This window comes from Cryptomeria japonica, chromosome 6, assembly GCF_030272615.1.
Source record: "Cryptomeria japonica chromosome 6, Sugi_1.0, whole genome shotgun sequence".
In the NCBI taxonomy this organism is placed as follows: domain Eukaryota; kingdom Viridiplantae; phylum Streptophyta; class Pinopsida; order Cupressales; family Cupressaceae; genus Cryptomeria; species Cryptomeria japonica.
In genome coordinates this window covers 226,945,130-226,966,297 of record NC_081410.1, presented here as the reverse complement: position 1 = coordinate 226,966,297, position 21,168 = coordinate 226,945,130, and the positions used below count along the sequence as shown (strand labels likewise).

Sequence of the window (21,168 nt, the reverse complement as noted above, 5' to 3'; positions counted from 1 at the left end):
AAGCTCTTTAGATTATGTAATTTCTGGTTATATTTTGCAGTCTTGTGGCTGATACTTGGTTAGATTTTTTTGGTCCGATATTTTTAGCTATCTTAGTAACTTTTTCTATTGTAATATTTATTTAATTGTTTTGTTCAATATAAAAAAAAATTATTTTGATTACATATTCTTTTAAATTTAATAAAAAAAATTCATTGCTAATTATCAGATGATTGAAAAATAATGAATATATGTTTATTCTAAAAAATTAGAGTTTGATAAATAATAATATTATAAAGTTTTATTAAATATATGTTTTTTTCAAATATGAATGAAAGGAGAAGATTTGATTCGGTTTGGAGACATGTTGAGTAGAAGGAACTATGGGTTAGATGATATAAGTGGTTAAAAAAGATGCCATTTATTTGATCTATGATTGTGTCAATGTCATATTAAGTGGGATATCGGAGAATCTTTTGAACTCTATTTTGTCTACATGCATCTTCAAAACATATAGTGTATGTGATGATTTGAATTTTGTGTGTTTGGGTTACATTCAATTTATTCGGGTTTCATCAGTAGTGTGAAATTGAAAGCTATGTATATTATGACTATATTCTTTACTTTCATATTACCATTTCAACTTTTGATTGTCATACAATGTTTATCTCATCATAACTCATTAAGTTGTATAGAGATTAGATATTGCAAGAATGCAAATAATGTATCTTGACAAATGAAGTCTAGAATACATGAATGCATTGATCTTATTTTACTTTGTTGGATTACTTGTGGAAATAAATATTTTTGGGAAATCTACCATTTTACAAGTATAAATTTATTTATTTTGGAGTTCATATTTTCAACAATAACTTTCCATTAAGGGTTCTTATTTCCAAGAATACAATTTCCATCTCATATCATCATCAATTTAAGATAGCTAAGATAAGAATTCAACTTTCAAGTTCTAAATAGAAGTCCTCCATGACCAGTTACCAATTTAAATCCCTTTTGAAATGAGACAATCAAAGCAAATTGGTTTGGGAATTGCTAAAATATTGAAGTTGGTTGGGTAGAGTTTTTAGCTATAATTCAAAGTCTCGTTCTCTTTATGCGCCTTTATAGCAAAGATAGGACTTGGGCCATCAATTTATGTTTTGCAAGTTGGTGAACACCTATTCCTAATACTATTTCATTTTATTTTATTTATGTTCTCTTTTTTGCCACTATTTTTAGATATGATCATATATGGAGGTACTAGGTAATTAACTTGCAATCCAATTTCAATTTTACAATATTGAGATACTAGGTTTGCTTCATATATTATTAAAATAAACTTAGATATTATTGGAATGAACATTAGAAGGGGAATAGTAATGGGAATAGTAATAGCAAATTTGAGAATAGGTCTATTTTCCATAGTTGGGATAAGTAATAGACATATGAGAGACTTGGTCTCTAAATTACAAGTTGACTCAATATCAAAAGAAATATTGTAGCATGTTATCATATATTAAATAGCCATAGATAAAACCACATTAACCCAATGTCTTTATTTAACAAATAACAACAAAATTGTTTTAGAAAGGAGTAAAACACAGCAAAATTTGATCTAGTCAAATACATAAAAACCTCACTAAAATCATGGCAAGTGACTTGCCTCAAGATTTTGCACAAATTTTGTTCTCCTGTCAACAATGTTGATGATAAGGTTTTTAATTATTTTTGCCCCTTTTGAAAATTGTGTGAATGTGTAACGAATCGTTTTATTTAATAATGTGCAATTTAAAGATGTAATGTGATTTTGAAATTTAAAATAGATTAGATCATTCATAATCTAGTATGAGGAAATATAGTATGCTTTTTACTCCTGCAATTGATATGAAATTCGACATTTAAATATTCTTTTGGGTTTGTCAATACTGATAAACTTTTGAGTGCAAGTAATGCAGGATGAGGTGAAGGAGGTCGAAGGCGAGAACACAAATCAGGTAGAATTGCTTTTAACTAAACGACTTCGATGGAAAAGGGAATCTCTCACACACCACATTAGGATTTATAATTTGCATCTTGAAAATATGGATGATTTAAATGACCTTATTTGAGTGTTTGTTCAAATTGAAATGATGAATTTGGAATGAGAAGTAGATTGATTTAAATGTTTATACATGTGCATTAATTGCATGATGTGAGTAGTGTTTGAATTAAATCTAAGTTGTGTGAGTGATTGTGAAATATTATGCTTTATTGTTAAAAGAGATAGAATGTATAAACGATTCAAAAATGAATATTGACCCTAGGTTTAATGTTCTTTTTAGATATGTATAAATGTATGAAAATTGTACTTATGAGTTTACTTTTGAAAATTGAATAATAGTATAATATATATATATATATATATGAGAAATTTATTCAATCGTTTACATACATCAATATCCAATTATCGTGAAATTTGACTTCGTCAAGAATTTTGTTTATACATATACGTAATCATTTGAGATTAAATATATATATGCATCATGTGTGTGTGTGTGTGTGTGAATTCTAATAATAATTTGATCACGCACTTGTAAATATGTATGTAATTATTGTATATGTATTTATGAAATTAAATTATGTAATGAAAATCCGAGATATATATTTAATCAAAAAAAGGGTTTATCAAAGAATTTATTAAACAAAGTTTAATGTTTAATATTAATAAAAAGTCATTAAATATTTATATAAAATATAAATAAATTATAAAAAAAAACTTATTACAAATATATTATTGTTTTATTAAACATGTTAATAGTAAAAGGTGGCGGGTTAAGGGTAAACGATTGTTTGAAGCCAAAGGAAGAGCCGCTTTGGTCGGTTTGTTAGTCGACTCCCTCCACCCACGGTAGTCGTGGTCAAAACATTTACGCAGGCCAAGGCATGATGGGAGACTTAACACTCCCACGACCCTTGGTGGGTGACTTGGCATGCAACGTGACTCTTCGGTGTATAAGCTGAGAAGTTAGCAGTTAGTGTAAATGCCTCCATGATCCATGTTCGACTCAAGCAACAATCAAAGCTCCAATTGAAACAGTTGCAAGTTTAAACAATAAAAAGACTCGAGCTTGCCACAAAATGAGGGTCGTATTTAATTTAAAGACATGCGTGGAGATTTCAGTTATAACCAACTAATAAACATGACAATAGAAATAATGGTAACAGTAAATAAGGCCCAAAGGATAGCAGCAAACGTAGCTGAAGATTAGAATAAATAGACATATTAACACACACATTCTTTCATTCTTTCTCACAGGGAGAGGGGAGAAGAATAAGTTGGATAGAGAGGAGAAGAATAGTTGGATAGAGAGATAGTTGGATATAGAGGTAAGAATAGTTGGATAGAGAGATAGTTGATATAGAGATAAGAATAGTTGGAGAGAGAGAGAGAGAGAGAGAGAGAGAGACTTGCGATCAAGGCGTGGAATCATTTGACGAAGATCGACAAGGTCAAAATCTTACAATCCACTCTAAGTTTCCAAGAGGTTAGAATCCTTTGTTTATGTTTTATTTTATTTGTTAAATTTGGTATAAAATGTGTAGAAATGGAAGTTTAGATAATAGATATGTACGTCCAAATGGGTAGCAATTTTTATTATTTTATTTGAAATGCTTTGTAAACCATTGTGGAATAGAAGAAAAGAATTTAGAGAAAAGATGTTGTTAATATCGTATTTTGCACAAAAATAATTAGTTCTATTTCTATTTTAAGAATGTGTTTGCGTACTTTTGGTTATATATGAGATTAATTTCATACATGTATAACACCTTCTTTTGTATGTACTTTATTTAGTTGAAAGATTGATTTTAAGATTATTGCTTATAAAAGTTTATCGTTTTCCAAAATATGAAAGATTGTCTTCGATAGATATATATTAGACAAGTAATGATTAGTAAGGAAAAATGATATCTCTATTTTTGTTTTAAAAGAAAGATTGTATTCTCAATGGAATTTATGTTTTGAGGGAATCAAGCTAGGGTTAAGCTTGAGTTAGAAAAATTACCTTTCGGGATGGGTGCCGAATGTGGATGTTTTAGGGAGAATAGTTGCTTTTTCCAACTATTATTTTGTTGTGCATGGCATATACTCGGTCGAGTTATTGTTTGAATTATCCGTAGAAAATGATGGAAATTCCTTATTTATGCTCTCTACCACATCCTAGTATGATAGCAAATGCTTGTTTCTTAGAATGAAGTAGGAAAAATGAAAATGCATATATTATCTAGGCATGCACTAGATTCCCTCTTGCTTTCAAATTCTTTGGTTAAACCAATTCGTGCAGGGTCGGGTATTCTTGATTGACCAAGAATTCCGGGGAAGCGTAAGCTTCAAGGTTGGGCGGAAAAAGCGCCTGATTCTTGTTCTCGTCTGCGTTCAAAAGACAGAAGGAAGCGACTCAGACTAAAGATCGACGGATGCATCTTCTTGTATTAAGGCAGTTTGGAAGCCTAAGTAGGAAATAAGAACTTCTTAGTATTGGATATTGTATTATTCATGTGCATTATTATGATATATCTATGAATGTAATTTATATCCATTTTCGATGTTTGCTTATATCTTGTATAAAACATGCTTAGAGATTGAAATTTAAGTTTATTTATGAATAAAGAGTAATTTAGGGTTAGATCCTAGATTGACGTCTTTACAGAATGCAAATTGATATTTGTCTTTAAAATTGCCTTTCCTTCTAAGTGTTGTTGCATGAACTATACTGTACTGGTAACATAGTTTAGAAGCCAAACATTTATTGCCATCAACAATGTGGATATAAACTACAAATAAAAGTTTACATTAAAAACATGTATAACTTGACTCATGCTTGCTTACATAAAAGGGCATGTATGACATGGTTCCCAACATGTCCTAGTTGACCAGTTCTCACAATTTGATTTCTTGTCTTTTGATGCCTTCAAATGTATAAATGCAATTGATTACAATCAGTCATGCTTGTAGAGTAGAAAGAGTGCATAAAAATAAGATATTTTGGTGCAAATATTTCAAAGTATTTTGATTATATTTGAAAATTCAGTTTATATTTGATTATTTGATTTTCACATATCTTTAATAGTAGATTTTATTGATTTGTGTCACCTATTTAATTTGTGAAGCTTTACAATACTAATTAGTGTTAAATAATAGACATGAACAGATACATGGAATAAGGTATTGATACCTCAAAAGCATACGTTTCTTGGGAATAAAGGTGTGTACCCTAAAAGAAACAATGAGAATTCTCATAATGTAAGAAAGATCAAGTAATCACAATGATATGTGTGCTAATTAGATCTTAAAATAGATATCTTTTATATACACGTAATCATCATAAAATAGATCACTAAATTAAACTTACATAACAATGTGAATTCAAAAACTAATATCTTCCTACCACATTCATCTCCAATGTGATATACATTGTTTTACTCATAAAGATGCATAACCATAGGATTTATGAATCACAAAAATTCAATCTTTTACCATTTCACCATCTGTTGTATTAGCGTGACAGCCATATTAGCAAGAAAAGTGGATCATAAATTTGAAAGAAAAGCCATTTCAATCTTTTCCTCGAAGAACCAAGGAAAATGGTCGGAAATTGGCCATGTGTAAAAGAGGTTGAGAGCAGAAAAGAAAATGAGATTGGATTCAATTTGGAGCATCGAAACTGCTTAGAAATTAATACTTTGGTGGAAGCATCCAAGAGACCAAATCCAAAATGCTTTACACATTGGATTCGTTTTGGTTTCCACACTCAATGTGTCGATGCCGTGTTATCTGGTATATCACAGATTTTTTTTCCACATGAATCATATGGAGAGTGGGATAAATACTATATATATGGTTAATAAATTGATATATAATTGGTGAAATTGAATATTTTGAAGTTTTAAAAAAATTATAATAAAAATTATTTATAGAATTGTTTTTTATTTTTTTAAAATTATGCTAGCAATCACATCTTGGTGTGTAATGGGTATGTTGAAGAGGTATGGAAGGTCAATTAGGAATAATCTTGTTCTATTTTTTTTTGCATACATTTGTGTTGTAAATGAAGCCTATTAGTAGTCATGTAGCAAATGATGTTTGTGAAATAAAAATCTCAATAAAGAAGTGATAGCTCCAAATCAACTATGCATCCACTTACAAGGATCAAAACATGATTAAAACAAAACCTCTTAATCAAGAAGATAAGGAGGCTTCATTACCAATAGGAACATACATTATATTTGCAATAGGGAGAGAGGGGGGATGAGAGTGAAAGAGAGAGAGAAAGGGGGAAGGGGGGCAGGGGAGGGGGGCAGAAGGAGGGTCCCTTCATAGAAAAGAGATTGATTTCAAATACATGTGCTAGTTTTAAGATAGATAGGAGAGGAAAAGCACTTGGTGGCACCTATTAAAACACTAGTTCTCACATTCTTATCTAGGTTGTTAAAAGTTTCCAAGTAATGAGACTAGAATTTCCCAATCAAATTACCCAAGAAATCTAAAATGTTTGGCTCCTTGTAGCCAACATGGCCTTTAAGATGAAGTTATATAAGAGAGAAATAGATGAATGACAAGAAAGGCTCAAAGTTTGATTTTCATCGTTGTGAGAACAACCCTACCCCATTTAAGAACCAAGTCCTAATACTTAAGACCTTCTCCCTTTCTTCTTTAATGGAAAATTGAACAATGAAGAAATCTTTTTCTATAAGAGATTTTTTTTTAAAGGAGTCCCTAGTTTTTAAAGACCTATTTTGAAAGAAGTGTTTTATGAGGATATAATTTCTAGAACTTACCTATTAGTGTTATATCCATGAGTTTTGATACATGAGAGCTAATAAAGGAATCTAAAATTTCAAGCTTGAACTAAAATCTATGAACCATTCTTAGGGGTCTTCTTGAGCTTTCTAACATTAAAATCTATATGGCATATGTTCCTTTCTAGAGGGACGAAATCCTTTTAGACAACAATTAGGATTGTGAAGGAAATATTTTTGTATCCATATCTTTGTGTATTTTTTAGATTTCCTTTGCATTCACTAACCTTGGTTCCTTTAGAAATTATAGGGTTGCATTGGGATGAGAACCATGGGAAGTTTGAGGCTTTCATGAAGAATTGTTGTGCTTTTAAATGTGGGCCCACTTTACAAGATTGGATAACACCTTATTTTGTAACGACTATTTTTTTTTATTGTTTAGATTTTTAGAGTCATTCTTAACAATGTCCACTTGTGATCATTTCCTTGAGTCCTCCATTATCATTCAAAACTCATGATTTTTATTATTTATTTATGAAATATTACCTACTAGTACCTGTCATCTGAAAAATTATACCCAAGGTGGAAAATGTCTAAGTGCCTAAAACTACATGAGCATACATGTTAGTCCATTATGATTCAATGTTTCATCTCACAACTAGCATGGAATGAATTTGACTCTCTCTCATTTTTGTCAACTTTGATAGAAGTATCTTCTCACCTTCTAGGACCCCCCTTGCTTATGTTTCATACACCTTAGCCTTTTGCCTTGCACGACTTGTGCACCCTTTCACTCGTTCAACATTACAAATTCACCTTTCAAATAGTGGGGTCACTTGAGTGTTCTTGAGGTCACTCAATCATTCTTAAGGTTTCCTAGGATCTTTCTTGGGCAAAAGAGGTGACCCCTACTAGCAAAAGGGATGACACTGTGGTAAAATGCTAAACCTTGGTGTTTTTTATTAGTACAAAAAAAATTAAATTCTAATCATTTCTCCAACATTTTTACGCCTAGTCTCAAGCCTAACTCAGTTCTAACTTCACCTACTTCTATTAACTCGAGTTCCCCCTAATAATGACTTTGGGCCTATTTATACACCCCATGAGATTTCAAATGATTTTTTATTGTTCATTGGTATATTTTTTTTGTTTTTCTTCCTGTCATCATAGGTGTTTGAATATATTAGGTCAACTTTGAGCTTTCCAAGACAAATTCAATACATTCTTTGTAGTGGTCATGCTTTGTACAATATCTAGGCTCTTCCCATAGGGATTTTGCAACTTCAAGGCTTCTTTTACTACAATATAGTACACAACCATTTCCCTCTTTTCTTAGTTTCTCATCTTCCTATACTTCTTTCATCAAGCAAGCCAATGTCTTCCCATACTTCTTCTATCAAGCAAACTACCCTAGCCTAGAGAAGGGAAAAGATTATAAAAAGTTGAATCTTTGAGGACATGCATGTCATGAACATCTCGTCAACATCTAGGGTTCTCAATCTCCTAGGGGTAAAGCTTTTATTCATTTTCTTAAAAAATGTTAATAGTTTGTTTTGAAAACATAAGATTAGAATTGCAAATAGAATAGAGAAGTTATCTTTCATCTTACCTAGATTTATGACACTCCATCACTATCTTGTATATTCAACATTAATTAAATACGAATATTTCCTTTACTATATATTAGATTAGTGTAGATTAGATTACAAGTTTTATTGTCATTTCATCATAATCACTTTTAATTCATTTTACAAGGCCTTTGCTAACAAGACATGACAACAAACAATAAGTCTTTCCTAACAAGACAATGTAATCAACAAATCAAATCAAAATAAAAAATATGACTACATTGCATTTTAGAATCATTCATGTTACATTCAATTAGTTAATTAGATCTCATTTCTATTTTGAGAAAACAAAAACACAAATTACTTGTTTATTTCTCACATTGTACATTCATTAGTTTAATCTCTTTTTAAACATCAAGCACTCAAAGACCATGCTAACAAGCCATGGGGAACAACTAAAAAACAGAGCGAGCAAACAAGACAAACCAAGCAAAACCAGAACCTACAAACAAACAAGCACAAAGCAAGTCAAATGCAAAACACATATAGTACACTAGGACAAGGTATATCTATTTCCTCTCTACCAATCAGGCTCATGTGTCTTGGGTTTAAAGAGAATTGTGTAGAAACCATCCAAAACAAGCTTAAAACAAACTCTACTTACTTAGAAGTAATAGACCAAGAAAAAACATAAGAACAAAGCTCTTATTTAAAAACAAATTTAAGAAGAAAACAATAGGCAACAAGTAAGAGAGTTCGTCCATCTCTAAGAGTTAATTGAAATAGAAGAAGACTAACAACTAAATGCCTTCCTCATCAATGCTCAACAAGAACTTAACTTAATCCATGCTAATGATGCAATTACTCTCACAAGGATTACTATAACACCTCTTCAAGGTTTGCTAGAGCTCACCCTCACAGTCCAATGCCAACATCAAGCCACACAATCATTCGCCATCTAATTAACACTCCCTCCTCACAAAGTAAGCGATCTAATTATCTATCCTTGTTCCATTAGTAATCTATCCATATGTAGGCCACACAACTGCAACGTGTGTGATGTCCTACATCCAACTCATACACAATAGTGGTGAGCGAAGTTTGAGCAACATATGTATGAGTATGCATGCAAAAGGGCAAGAGACAGACCTCTGTGTATCATAGATTCAACTTTTGCTGTTCATTAGTATTGGAGTACTAGTCTAAGCTGATGTTTCTGTTTTTAAAAACCAAGACTTGAAAAGTAACTATTTCACCAAAATTGTGTGAGCCACACTTGCGGTCTTTATAATAAGTTTATTGATTTCCGCTTTCCTAATAGTTGTTATACTTTTCAATTTCATGATTTTTTGGACTCATCAATATGCAGACAACCATCCACTTACTAAAATGTGTACAATACTTTAATGCTAAGTTATACTGATTTTCATTTATCACTACTCACTAGTGTTCTTGTTTCTAATCGACCAACTCAAGCTTATGGCGATATCATTTCTTAGATTGCATTTTTTTCTGGTTGGAGATATTGTTTGCTGATGGACCTAGGAACACTTTGTAGTAAAATTGATCTTTCAAAGCAAATAAAGAATATTTCGATGATAACTATAAAAAATTGAAATTTCTGAAAAGCACATGCATAATCTATTATACATACAATTTAGTCTCTAGACAGAAACACTGGATTATTTAGATCTGCCGTGATCCAAAGGGCCCTTATTAAATTCAGAGCTAGGCAGACTCCATTAATGTTTATAGAGAAAGCACTTGTATTCACACAATAAAACCGATTCTGTCTTCATCTGTAAGACCTGTAAACTGGACTGTACATGCAACTTTCAGCAAATGCTATCAAATTTGCAGGACGTGGGAGGCGCGTAGCTAATCCTGAAGTAGGACATGAAACATTTCATTAGCTGTGCTTAAAAAAAATGTGAACTTAGAAGAAAGATCAATATTCAGACTACATTTTTCACACAAAAGTAATGTCCCTGAACCAAATCCAGTTTAAAAAAAGCACCACCACGTTCAGTTGTCTTTTCATAGAAAAATAAGATTAAGTACTCCACATACCAAGTTCATATGCCTTTGTTGCAACTGCTGCTGCAATATGAGCCGAAATCTTTCTGATACTTCGGAATGGTGGGTAGATAAGCCCTTTTCCAAGATGCTCTTCAGTGACTTGATTAGCTAAAGCCTCAGCTGTTCACAAGCATAATTCAAATGTAAAAAATCTTAATACAGTTCCATCTAAGAAGTTTTATTTAAAAAATAATTTAGCTTTAGGCCCTACCAGCTGCCAGCATCATCTGATCATGTACGCGGATCGAACCTGACATGACCACTCCTAAGCCAAAGCCAGGGAAAATGTATGCATTGTTGGACTGTGAAACAGAAAAGGGAACCAGGGAGGTGTGAGTACTCAGAGAAACCCTTTAGATGCTCCTTATCATTTCCTGAATTTCTATCAAATAACTTGGATACTTATAAGGTTCTTGAACAACAGATTAAGAACTGAGCTTTGTTAGCAAAATATTATTATCCTGATCATCTAATTGTATCTAGTAGGAGAGCCTCAAGTTATGTAAAGAATAGTGTTCAGTAATAATGCATATATAATCAGGAAATAAGAAGACACTGTTCTAGGATTCTTTGATGGTGTGATGTAAAGATGAATATAACCTGTCCAGGAGTAAAAGTCTTCCCATTCAGAGTTACGGGATCAAATGGACTTCCACTTGCAAAGATTGCACGCCCCTGCAGAATAGTGGATAGTTAAAACAGTTCATCATAAAGAGAATTATTCTTTTAGAGCAGAAATCAAGTAGTGATCCTAAAAGCCTAACTGTAACTGCCATTGGCATTTCATTCATTTGCCTCAACATTAATGAAAATGAATGTGCCCGATACAGGCTCTTGCATATTGATGTCAAAAGATCAGAATTAACTCAAGAATATTCTTCACAATTGCAGATTAAAGTAATTCAATACCTGAGTCCAAGTGTAAGCCTCCTCTGCAGTACACTCAGACTGGCTAGTTGGATTAGAGAGAGCCAAAATAATAGGTTTCTGCAAAATCAATTTCACATAAGCACCACTAGCCTTCCTTAATCTACAAATGTACTTCTCACTCAGCCAAATGAAATATTTGACTAAGAAGTTAAGGCAGAAATGAGCATGAAAGGGTAAGCTGACAAGAAATATCAACAAATTATGTTGTTTTTTACAGTTATGAAGTGGTAATAGGAAAAACACGTGTCTACCTCATTAAAAGAGGAAACAGCCTCAATTACTTCTTTTGTGAATGTTTTTCCAACCCCTGATGTACCAATCAATACAGTTGGCTTGATTGCCTGAATAATACATTAAGTTTAGAGTTGGTTATTGAAATCAGTCTTACATGATGCTCTGCATTATATGAAAGTCTACAACAAGGGGGGGGGGACTAATTCCATAAATAACCATTCAAAAAGCATGTTTTATATCTCAAAATCAAACCTTCACAGCATCCAAGAGTTCTTTGTGCGGTTCATGCTCATGTGCCCATGGCTTCTTGAATTGTTGTAGGGATTCCATTCTTGACTTCACTACGAGTCCCTGTGAGACACATTCAAGTTGCCTTAAAACACAGCTAGTTTAGTTTCTACAAACTAAAGCTTCAAAACCCCAACCTGATGGATTGTTGTGTTTGCATCAAAATTATTTTAAAGTGTATGACTTATATTTGCTGATTATCAGATATAACCCAAAGAATGAAGGTGTGAAAAATATTAGCATGCATTGTTTACTCATAAGAAGCAATTGGATTCCAACTGAGTAGGATAAAGTACTATACCCTTGAGTCCACCAACCATATCTTCTCACGAGCCTCCTCCAGTGTCTTTTTACTCTGAAAATGTAGACAGATATTACTATAAAGACCCTTTTGAGTTTTTTCCCAGGGAAAACAAGAAAAACTTCTGAAAGAGATAGCATTTGTAAAACCGTGCCTGTTTTGTCATTTCAAGTGCTATCAGTTCTGCAATACCTGTTCCTGCCTGCACAAATATTACCCCACAGTCTGTCATGAGAACTTTTTGGAACCAAACACATTTATGATTACAAAAATTTGGAATATATCTGGACACTTGTAATTTGTGGATGGTTTAAATTAAGAAAAAACCAGATGTATAGTCGATATAGGATTTCTAGGCTTAACTATGATATAACAAGAATTACTAGCCAAGAGCATCTACCTTGGGTTTAGTTCATTGTGATTAAACTATAAAAATGATTCAGAGCATGTATTACATTTGGTGCACAGAAAGAAACAATAAAATTTCCAAAAGGTCATGTATCATGGTTCAGGAAAGAAAGCTGAAGGAAATTGAGAATATGGAAAATGCAAGAAGTGTGTGAAAAGGGAGAACCCCAATCAATAAAGTACAATTCATTAACAAATGTTAACCGAGATAAGTGACACTTGGTGTCTTAATGTTGCGGTTTCCTTAAGTTCTAATAATTATTTATTTTAAAAGCACATTATTTAACATCAGTCTTAATAAAACTCTATTGCAGTAGACTGTGCAGGTGGGTAATCTCACCACAAAGTTTCAACTTTAGGGGACATATACAACACACTTAAATTTGAAAAAAACAATGATACAGTAAACAGTTTTTATGGTGGTTGTCATGGCTTGGAGATAAAATTTTAGATGATAAATGAGAATACAGTCACCACCCTATCTTGATCATATCTTCTTAAATGGCCAGAGTAATTTACCTCTCCAGCTCCAAGGAAAAGAAAGGTATGATCAGCCAATGTTCCACCAGTCACCTTTAACGACGCAACCAACCCTGCAAGCACCACTGCAGCTGTACCCTGCAATGCTTCAATATATCCTTGATTAGAAGTTGCCAAATCAAATTCATAAATTCGAACACAGATATAATTGGTATAATCATAACAATAAGTAGATCACAGACAGTACTTGAAATATTTTTCAGACTGAAGAAGACTATTTTTTTTTCACAGGTTGCACTACAGAATCACAGATATACCACATTGCAAACATACCTGGATATCATCATTAAAAGCCAGATGAGTTGTCCTATACTTTGCTAGCAATTCGAAGGCGTTGTGATTAGCAAAGTCTTCAAACTGGAATCAGAATGTAAAGTTCATTATTTCAAAATTCATATTATATGGTTTTTCCGAGCAGATTGAAAACTATAGTGCAAGTCAAATTCATTTATAAAATTACAGGAAATGTTTTGGTGATGTACAAATTTCCGGTTTTCCTGCTTTGTTGGCATGACAGTCAAGAATTTTGGTCGTATAGATTACAGGAAAAGTGAACAAAACAATAGAAAACTTAAGAATAATGCTACATCAAGAACATATGCTTATACACATGGCAATGCAACAATATTAGCAGCCATCAAATCAACTTGACAGAGGAATTGATTTTCCAAAACCCAACCTGGACCAGGACTTTCTCTCCATAGTTTTGCTTGACAGCAGACATGAACTCATCAAGGAGGTCATAATATTCCTGCAAGGCAGAAAATTCGACTATTAGCTTCATGATATGTCATTCCTAGTTGAATAAGTAATTAAACATGTATATTGTGTATCAATGAAAAGGAAACCTGGCCAGTAATACGCTTTTGCCGCAGTCCAATGTAAAATTCATCATTTAACAGCTCCTCATTGTTGGTTCCCACGTCAATTGTAACTGGAAGACACTGTTCAGATACAAGCATGGTAGTGATCGAGAAATAAGAACACAAAACAATTTACAAGACAAAAGACATGCAATATTGACTATGATAACATCTTCAGTCAGTCATATACTCATAAGTGAACCATATCCAAGGAAGTTCTTGAATATACATGATAACATATAACATGGTGGTCTCATGCAGCTGCTTAACTAAGTATGCTGCTTATTTTTTTTGTGTAAATTTTTAATCAGGCATAAAGGATAATTTGGAATCTTTTTCTATAAGGGTGGAGCTGTACAGTTTAGGATTAAAAGTGAAATGTATATGAATAGTGGGGCCCGAAAATATGCAGCCACTGTCTAATGAAAAATGTGCCACATGGCTGAACATATTTCCTTCTCCTTTTATAAATTTCACAACTGCTTATATTAGCATAAAATAAAAACAGCATGGTACCACTAACTCTTAGGATTAAAAGTGAAATGCATATGAATAGTGGGGCCAAAAATATGCAGCCACTGTCTAATGAAAAATGTGCCACATGGCTGAACGTATTTCCTTCTCCTTTTATAAATTTCACAACTGCTTATATTAGCATAAAATAAAAACAGCATGGTACCACTAACTCCAAAAAAGGCTCTTAAAAAATTGGGCAATGGCTGCTAAACAAAATTAACTGACCAACCACATGGGACCTTGTTGTAAGTTACATAATTCATATCAATACAAAATTAACTGACCAACCACATGGGACCTTGTTGTAAGTTACATAATTCATATCAATAATCACACTTTGTGAACAAGAGGCGCAGCTAAACATTCTTATTTCCATATTGTAAAAATCAACCTACTGATATAAAATGGAAATATAACCAAATACTAGATAAGCTTCAACATACCGCTGAAGGATGAACACCACCAAGTGCAGTGTACAAAGCTAATTTCCCAACAGGTATGCCCATACCCTGCCAGTAGACCAAAAGAATAAGGATTGTGAGATACAGGATGGACATAGAATGAATATACTAATATAGAAATGCGAAAAATGTAAATAGAAAGAAGATGGTAAAGTCTGAAACAACAAAAAAATAATGCAAACATTCAATATTTTCCTATAAATGGTTTGACTCTTATGACTTTCTTCTAATCTCTGTGACCAAAAAGAAGAAAGACACGGAGAAAGAAAATAAAGACATCCATTAGGTCCACTCATTGATAGATATCGGTAGAAAGTAATAAATCTCAATTTGCACCATACCCATAAAAAATGCTGAAGCATATACAAAACTTCAATTTGTACTGAACACAAAAACATGATGTAGCATATTATAATTCTTAAGTTACCTGGCAACCAAGATCCCCAAGTCCCAAAATGCGTTCACCATCAGTAACAACAATAACCTCAATATTCTTCTCATACCAGTTCTTCAAGACTTCTAGAATCTTGCCTCTGCCAATGAATGCCATTACATATTACATTGCAAAATTTTGATAAAGGAAAGGTCACTCAAGGGATGAACAAAATGGGAACAAGGAGATAATAAGCATACTTCTCTTTCAAGCTGATATAAAGACCCTGTGGGCGTCTAAAGATTGATCCATATTTTTGACAGGCTTCACCAACAGTTGGAGTATAAACTATGGGAAGTAACTCTTCCACATGGTCTACTAAGAGTTTGTAAAACAATCTTTCATTCCTTTCCTGTCATTAGAAAGATTATATCACCATATATTTAGTTGGTATCCCACTTCATGGGCTTCTCTCAACCAACAATATTAAGCACAGTAAGAGGTTGTGCATTTAATACATTACAAGACTTAAAGAGAGAACATGCAGTAGGTTATAGAATAAATGTTTATAACAGGTCTTCTCGATTCAAGAAATGTAAGACTCAAATTTAAATTTGAAACACATTTAAATATCCTACAATCAAATCATTGTAACATTTAACTTGCAGTTTATATCCTTATCTAGAGGAACTCTCTCTATACCTGCGATTACTTGCTTCTCCTACCTAATGCATTATGCCCAATTAGAATACAATCTGCAGTTGTCTATTGAGGACCTTAAAAATGTTCAAATGTGGTGTTTTAAGCAGATACAATGAAGAAAAAAAGTGCACAGAACATATTTTAGTTTGTCAACAAGAATCTAAAATTTCAAAGGGTGTACCTCAAGGTCCATCATTGCCATGTATTTCTGTAAAGGAGCTTGATATTGACGAATATTATTCATGATCTTCTTTGCCTGTAGAAAAGAGACAATGAGTACAGTAACCAATCTGATTTTTACTATAAATAAAGACAAACCACATGTAGGAGATACAATTTTCATAAATGCTGTAACATCCATTAAAAAAATGCCACTAATCTTCTCTTGAATTTCACTGTTCACTTGTATTTCTTTCTAAGGTTTGCTGGGATACAATAACAGCTCAAAACATCTGAATAAAAACGCAAAGGATTTACTTCTGCCACTTCCATAGAAAAACATTCATTAAGAGAACAGAAAAACAGAGCTATTTAAAGTACAGAGGAAATTACTTGAAGATCTTGTGACGCAAAAACTGGTGGTAAAAGACCCCGCAGGTAGTGAGTCTCTCTCTCTTTCTCAGTAAACGCCAATCCTTTGTTATAGGTGGGATCTCGCAGTAATGAACATCCACTGCTTCCATGAAAAAACAACCAACAAGATGAATGATGTTCAGGCTTGTAGGTTTTAGAGTTTAGATTACAAAACATGTATGAGATCTAAAAGAGAGAACAGTCAACAACTTATTAGCTACTTTTATCCTGAGTATTTGATTTCACTAGATCCTTTATCCTTTTAATTGATCACCGGCCAGCCCATAACTATTTCACCATTCGGAAAGTAACAATGTCAGAGTGTGAGGGTTAGCTAACAATTGAAAATGAAGATTCTCCTCAATTTCTACAAACCAACTCTGTTCCTTCTAATTTGATTGCATGTATGTAATAAGATGTATGAAGAGATGAGCAAATTCAAGATCTTTAAATTTTTAACAATTCTCAAATCTGGCTTATCATCAATCATGTAGTGTGATCTGAAGAATAATCTATCGACTGATGAAATTTCAAGTCTTCGATTCTCAAATCTTCAATTCAGTATCTTAAATTAGATTTCCTACGCCAGCTCCTGATCATCTCTCAACTTTTGAATTCGTTAGGAACCACTGTTAATGAGGTGTAATTTTGTGATCAATAGCATCAATGATGAAACAGACATGATTTAAGGCCATGCAGAGCACATGATGTCCAAGCACAATCAGCTCTTCAATTCACAACTCTCTGACCTTGAAAGTCTCCCTCTTCTAATATTTTGTTTTTGAAATTACAATATCACATCACTTATGCAATCAAATTGTAATAATGAGGCTACTGATCCATCATCAGAAAGTTTTTTACTTCTTCCTAATGATAATCACTAAGTATAATCCAAAATGTGGATGACAAACATACACAGCAGAATCCAGAAACGATCCTGAACTGTGGAAACTTAATACCGACAATCAAATTGTAAGCCAGAGCAAAAGACAGACACCGCCACAACTAGCTAAGCAAGCAAACCCACAAAACTCTTTCATAAATCTATAATCTGCCCATCCATGCCAATTGAAAATCAAGCTAAGAGTCTGTTAGCAGCAAGAAAAGTGATGATGAAGTTACCTGGCAACTGTGACACTCCAAGGAGTGATGATCTGGTTTTGAGTGGCAGTATCTTCTCCATAGATATCTTGGACACCACCTCCCACTGTGGACTTGGGATCCAAGTCCAGCACACCAGGTCCATTCCTCACCTCCTTCAATTGGCTCTCCATTACAAAATACAGATACCCAATTTAAGCACTTAAACACTACACAGTCAGCCCCTACTGATCAAGCTGCACTCTGCCTCCTCCTCTCCACTTTACAAATCCTTGATTCCCTACTAAAAAAGGTAACAAAAAGTTGTAACTATGTATGCTTGGATTCTTCAAAGACTAAAGTGGATAAGAATGATCATAAAAAAAGAGTAATTGTTAATGCTTGAATCCTTCAAAGTCGATAAGAGTGACTCTAGTTTTATAAGGTGGGATGGTGACTGTACGCTTAATCAACTGCAGTAAACCACTTGTTTTGTATTTTGGTATGAGAAGGTAGCTTTCATTGTTTTGAAAACAGACAACACGTGGCACACTAGCTAGATGCACTGGATATTATATGATACCTCTTCACAGTGACGTCCACTAGATGTCTTCCCTGCCAACTGTAGATTCGATAGTTTGGTGGCACACACGTGTACGTCGATTATTAAACCACGAAAATCTAAGATAAATTGCTGCCGGTTCCATTTTTTTTCCTGTTTTTTAAGTTTCTGTGGCCTTTCAATTCCCCAAAAAACATGGAAAACTTGTCGTCTATTAAAAATGTTATTTAATTGTTTTTATATTTTTCTTTTCACAATAAAATATTTTTTTAGTTGGTATATTAATTGTTATAATTCTTTATGTTGGTCAAACTTCAACTTGCAGTCTCATATAAAAATTGGATTATATTTTAGAGTTATGGTCATACAAATTGTAGGTTTGGTAAATTCTTTTGTTTTCAATTAGTCACAATTACTTTTTCATTTTATATTTGATTTTTTAATATTTTATGTTTTTATATCAAATTTGAGATGATGTTACAATTACATTTTGGTTGAATAGTTGTAGATGGATATACTTGTTTACTCAACCCTTCCTTTTCTCTTATGTCATGAGAGAAAAAAAAAAAAAGGCAAAAAAACTCATTTGAGAGGCTTCTACAAAAATATCTTTTCAATCAAATCAAATACACCTAAAAACTGAGCATTGCTTCTCTCACCACAAAATCCTCATCTACATGAAAAGGTTGGAAATCATATTAAAATTATGAATGTCAATGACTTCCTAGATTAAATTTGATGGCTAGCACCGCCATTCAAGAAAACTTGGTATGATAATTATTTATTAAACATTGTCCTTCCCACATTGGAATGGTACTTGGTTAGAGGAAGAAACATACAAAAATAAATGTATATTTTTTTTTTGTGTAAGTTTTTAAATTTTTTGTTATATTTAATGACTATAAGCTAAAATATAATCACACAATCATCAAATTTAAGTTGCACCAAATCCTCTCCTTAGGAGTGACATCCTCATATACCATTTGGATGAAGCTTGAATCTTAATTGTTTGGATAGAGATTAGGTTTTCCTAATTTACATTATCTATAATAAAATTTAGGGTTGTCCTATTTAAACATATGCATAAGTGAAATAGGTGAGAAATTTCTCATCCTTAGGTGGTAGTGTAATACTCACCTATGTGATAACTCATCATTTGTCTTGATGTTTCTTATGATTGAATTATATGTTATATTGAGTTGATTGAATTGATAAAATATAGTTGGAGAATAGATATGTGTCTTGCTCAATTACAAGTTCTTATTGGTCATTATAAGTCGATTTAGCTATAATCTTTATTGACATATTTAATGCTTCACCTTGAATGTGAAAGGAAGCCTAAGTGTAAAAAAATGTTTCCAAATGCTAAATCTAACAGGAGAGGTGATGTAAAAGTTTCTTACAAACTTTTAAACAATTGCAAATTAGATAAACACATAAAATCATATTTCACCAATAAAACCACAACACCAAATTTACGTGGGAAAACCCTTTCGGGAAAAAACCCACACTCCAAAAGCCAGACTCAATTGTATTATTCAACAACAATGGTTACAATACAATGCACATAGCCAATGCTCTTTAGGAGTAGCTAAAACTGAGATTTCGAGAACAATTTCGGCAACATAACAATACCTTAGAAATAATCAACCTGTCTCTCACAAAAACAATTAAGGCGACAACATATAAATAGAGCTCATCATAAAGAGGTATGTACCCATGGTTTCCAAAACCATCTTCAAAGCCCAAGAGGTAAGTTGTGTCACAAGCAACATCTTGCTAATCCAATGACACATTGCACATAGCAACTTGCGAAGCAACAACACCTATCTCTTCCATAATGGTCATCTTCCCATATGTAATGTAAGTACAACATAGAAGTTACCATGACCAAATAGGTTCCTTCCTTACCTCACACTACTTGTCAAAAGTGAACTCAAACCATAAATGTAGATTGCCAAAATATAACTCTCCATGATTCTTCCACCGAACTAGAAACTGCCATAGTCATAATAGAAATCTGTCATAATTTCAACATAGCAACATATGACACTAGTTCCCAAAAAATATTAGGACTTCCAAAGTGGGTGAAAATTAAAACAAATAATTAAATTAGCATGTTTGGACTCTAAGGTTGAGACACCTTAATCCCAATAGAATGTGTAGGAAATATACATGTATTGTTTACCAATAGAAGGATGTGGAGGAGAATGATTAAATTCCCCTGGCCTTCTCACCTTAAGTACCCCTTATGGTCAAATTGATGATCATGTGACTCTTGTGGGTATGTTTGGTTTCTTAACCTATTATATTATATTGTGAATGAAAAGATGATCTATATATTTATCTAGTTTTCTATAATTTATCATTTGTGATTATAGATCATTGTCTCATATATATACTTGTAAAGTGTGTTTCTTTTGTGTATGTTTATTTAAATTAAATTTTTTTTGTAGATAATCAATTTTCTTAATTCTTGATTTTGAATCATTGTCTTGTAAATATTTTTAAAATTTTTATTTTTTCTTTTGTGTGTGTTTGTTTGAATTAATTTAGCTTATATTTAATCATTTTTCATAATATTTGATAGGAGTGTTTGCAAATATGATCTTATATGCTTAAACACAGAAGAGTTATTCATTTAATCACCTTCGTGACAACGTTTTATGCATTTTAATTTTGTGAGTATTTGAAAAATGTATTAAATTAAAATAAACTATTTAACAATCGAAATCCGTAGGAAAGTTACTCATGGGCCCTAGAGGTGGATTTCTTTTGCTAGAATGGTGATGCTTCTTATGTTAGTTATTTAGGCTCTTCCTTTATATACAAGTGTTTTATGCAAGTGATTCCTCCTAGCTTCATTCATGAATTTGATTCCCTCTCCTATCAATTCTTATGGGCTAGTAATTTTCTTTCAAATAAATGGAGTTTGGT

At 32.6% G+C, this 21,168-nt stretch overlaps 1 protein-coding gene across 1 annotated transcript; it reads right to left on the bottom strand.

Moving 5' to 3' along the window:
* Window positions 1–9,902: 9,902 nt before the first annotated feature.
* LOC131071447 (NADP-dependent malic enzyme) lies at window positions 9,903–18,097 on the bottom strand. The gene is made up of 19 exons (XM_058007284.2): window positions 17,712–18,097; window positions 16,569–16,689; window positions 16,198–16,272; window positions 15,575–15,726; window positions 15,369–15,474; window positions 14,924–14,989; window positions 13,950–14,045; window positions 13,781–13,852; window positions 13,375–13,458; window positions 13,081–13,179; window positions 12,308–12,355; window positions 12,154–12,207; window positions 11,817–11,915; window positions 11,582–11,671; window positions 11,310–11,387; window positions 11,001–11,075; window positions 10,612–10,702; window positions 10,392–10,520; window positions 9,903–10,205 (listed from the first exon to the last, which is right to left on the bottom strand). Exons 1-19 carry the CDS (start codon window positions 17,861–17,863, stop codon window positions 10,117–10,119), a joined length of 1,776 nt encoding a protein of 591 aa, XP_057863267.1. The 5' UTR covers window positions 17,864–18,097; the 3' UTR covers window positions 9,903–10,116.
* Between the last annotated feature and the right edge of the window lie 3,071 nt (window positions 18,098–21,168).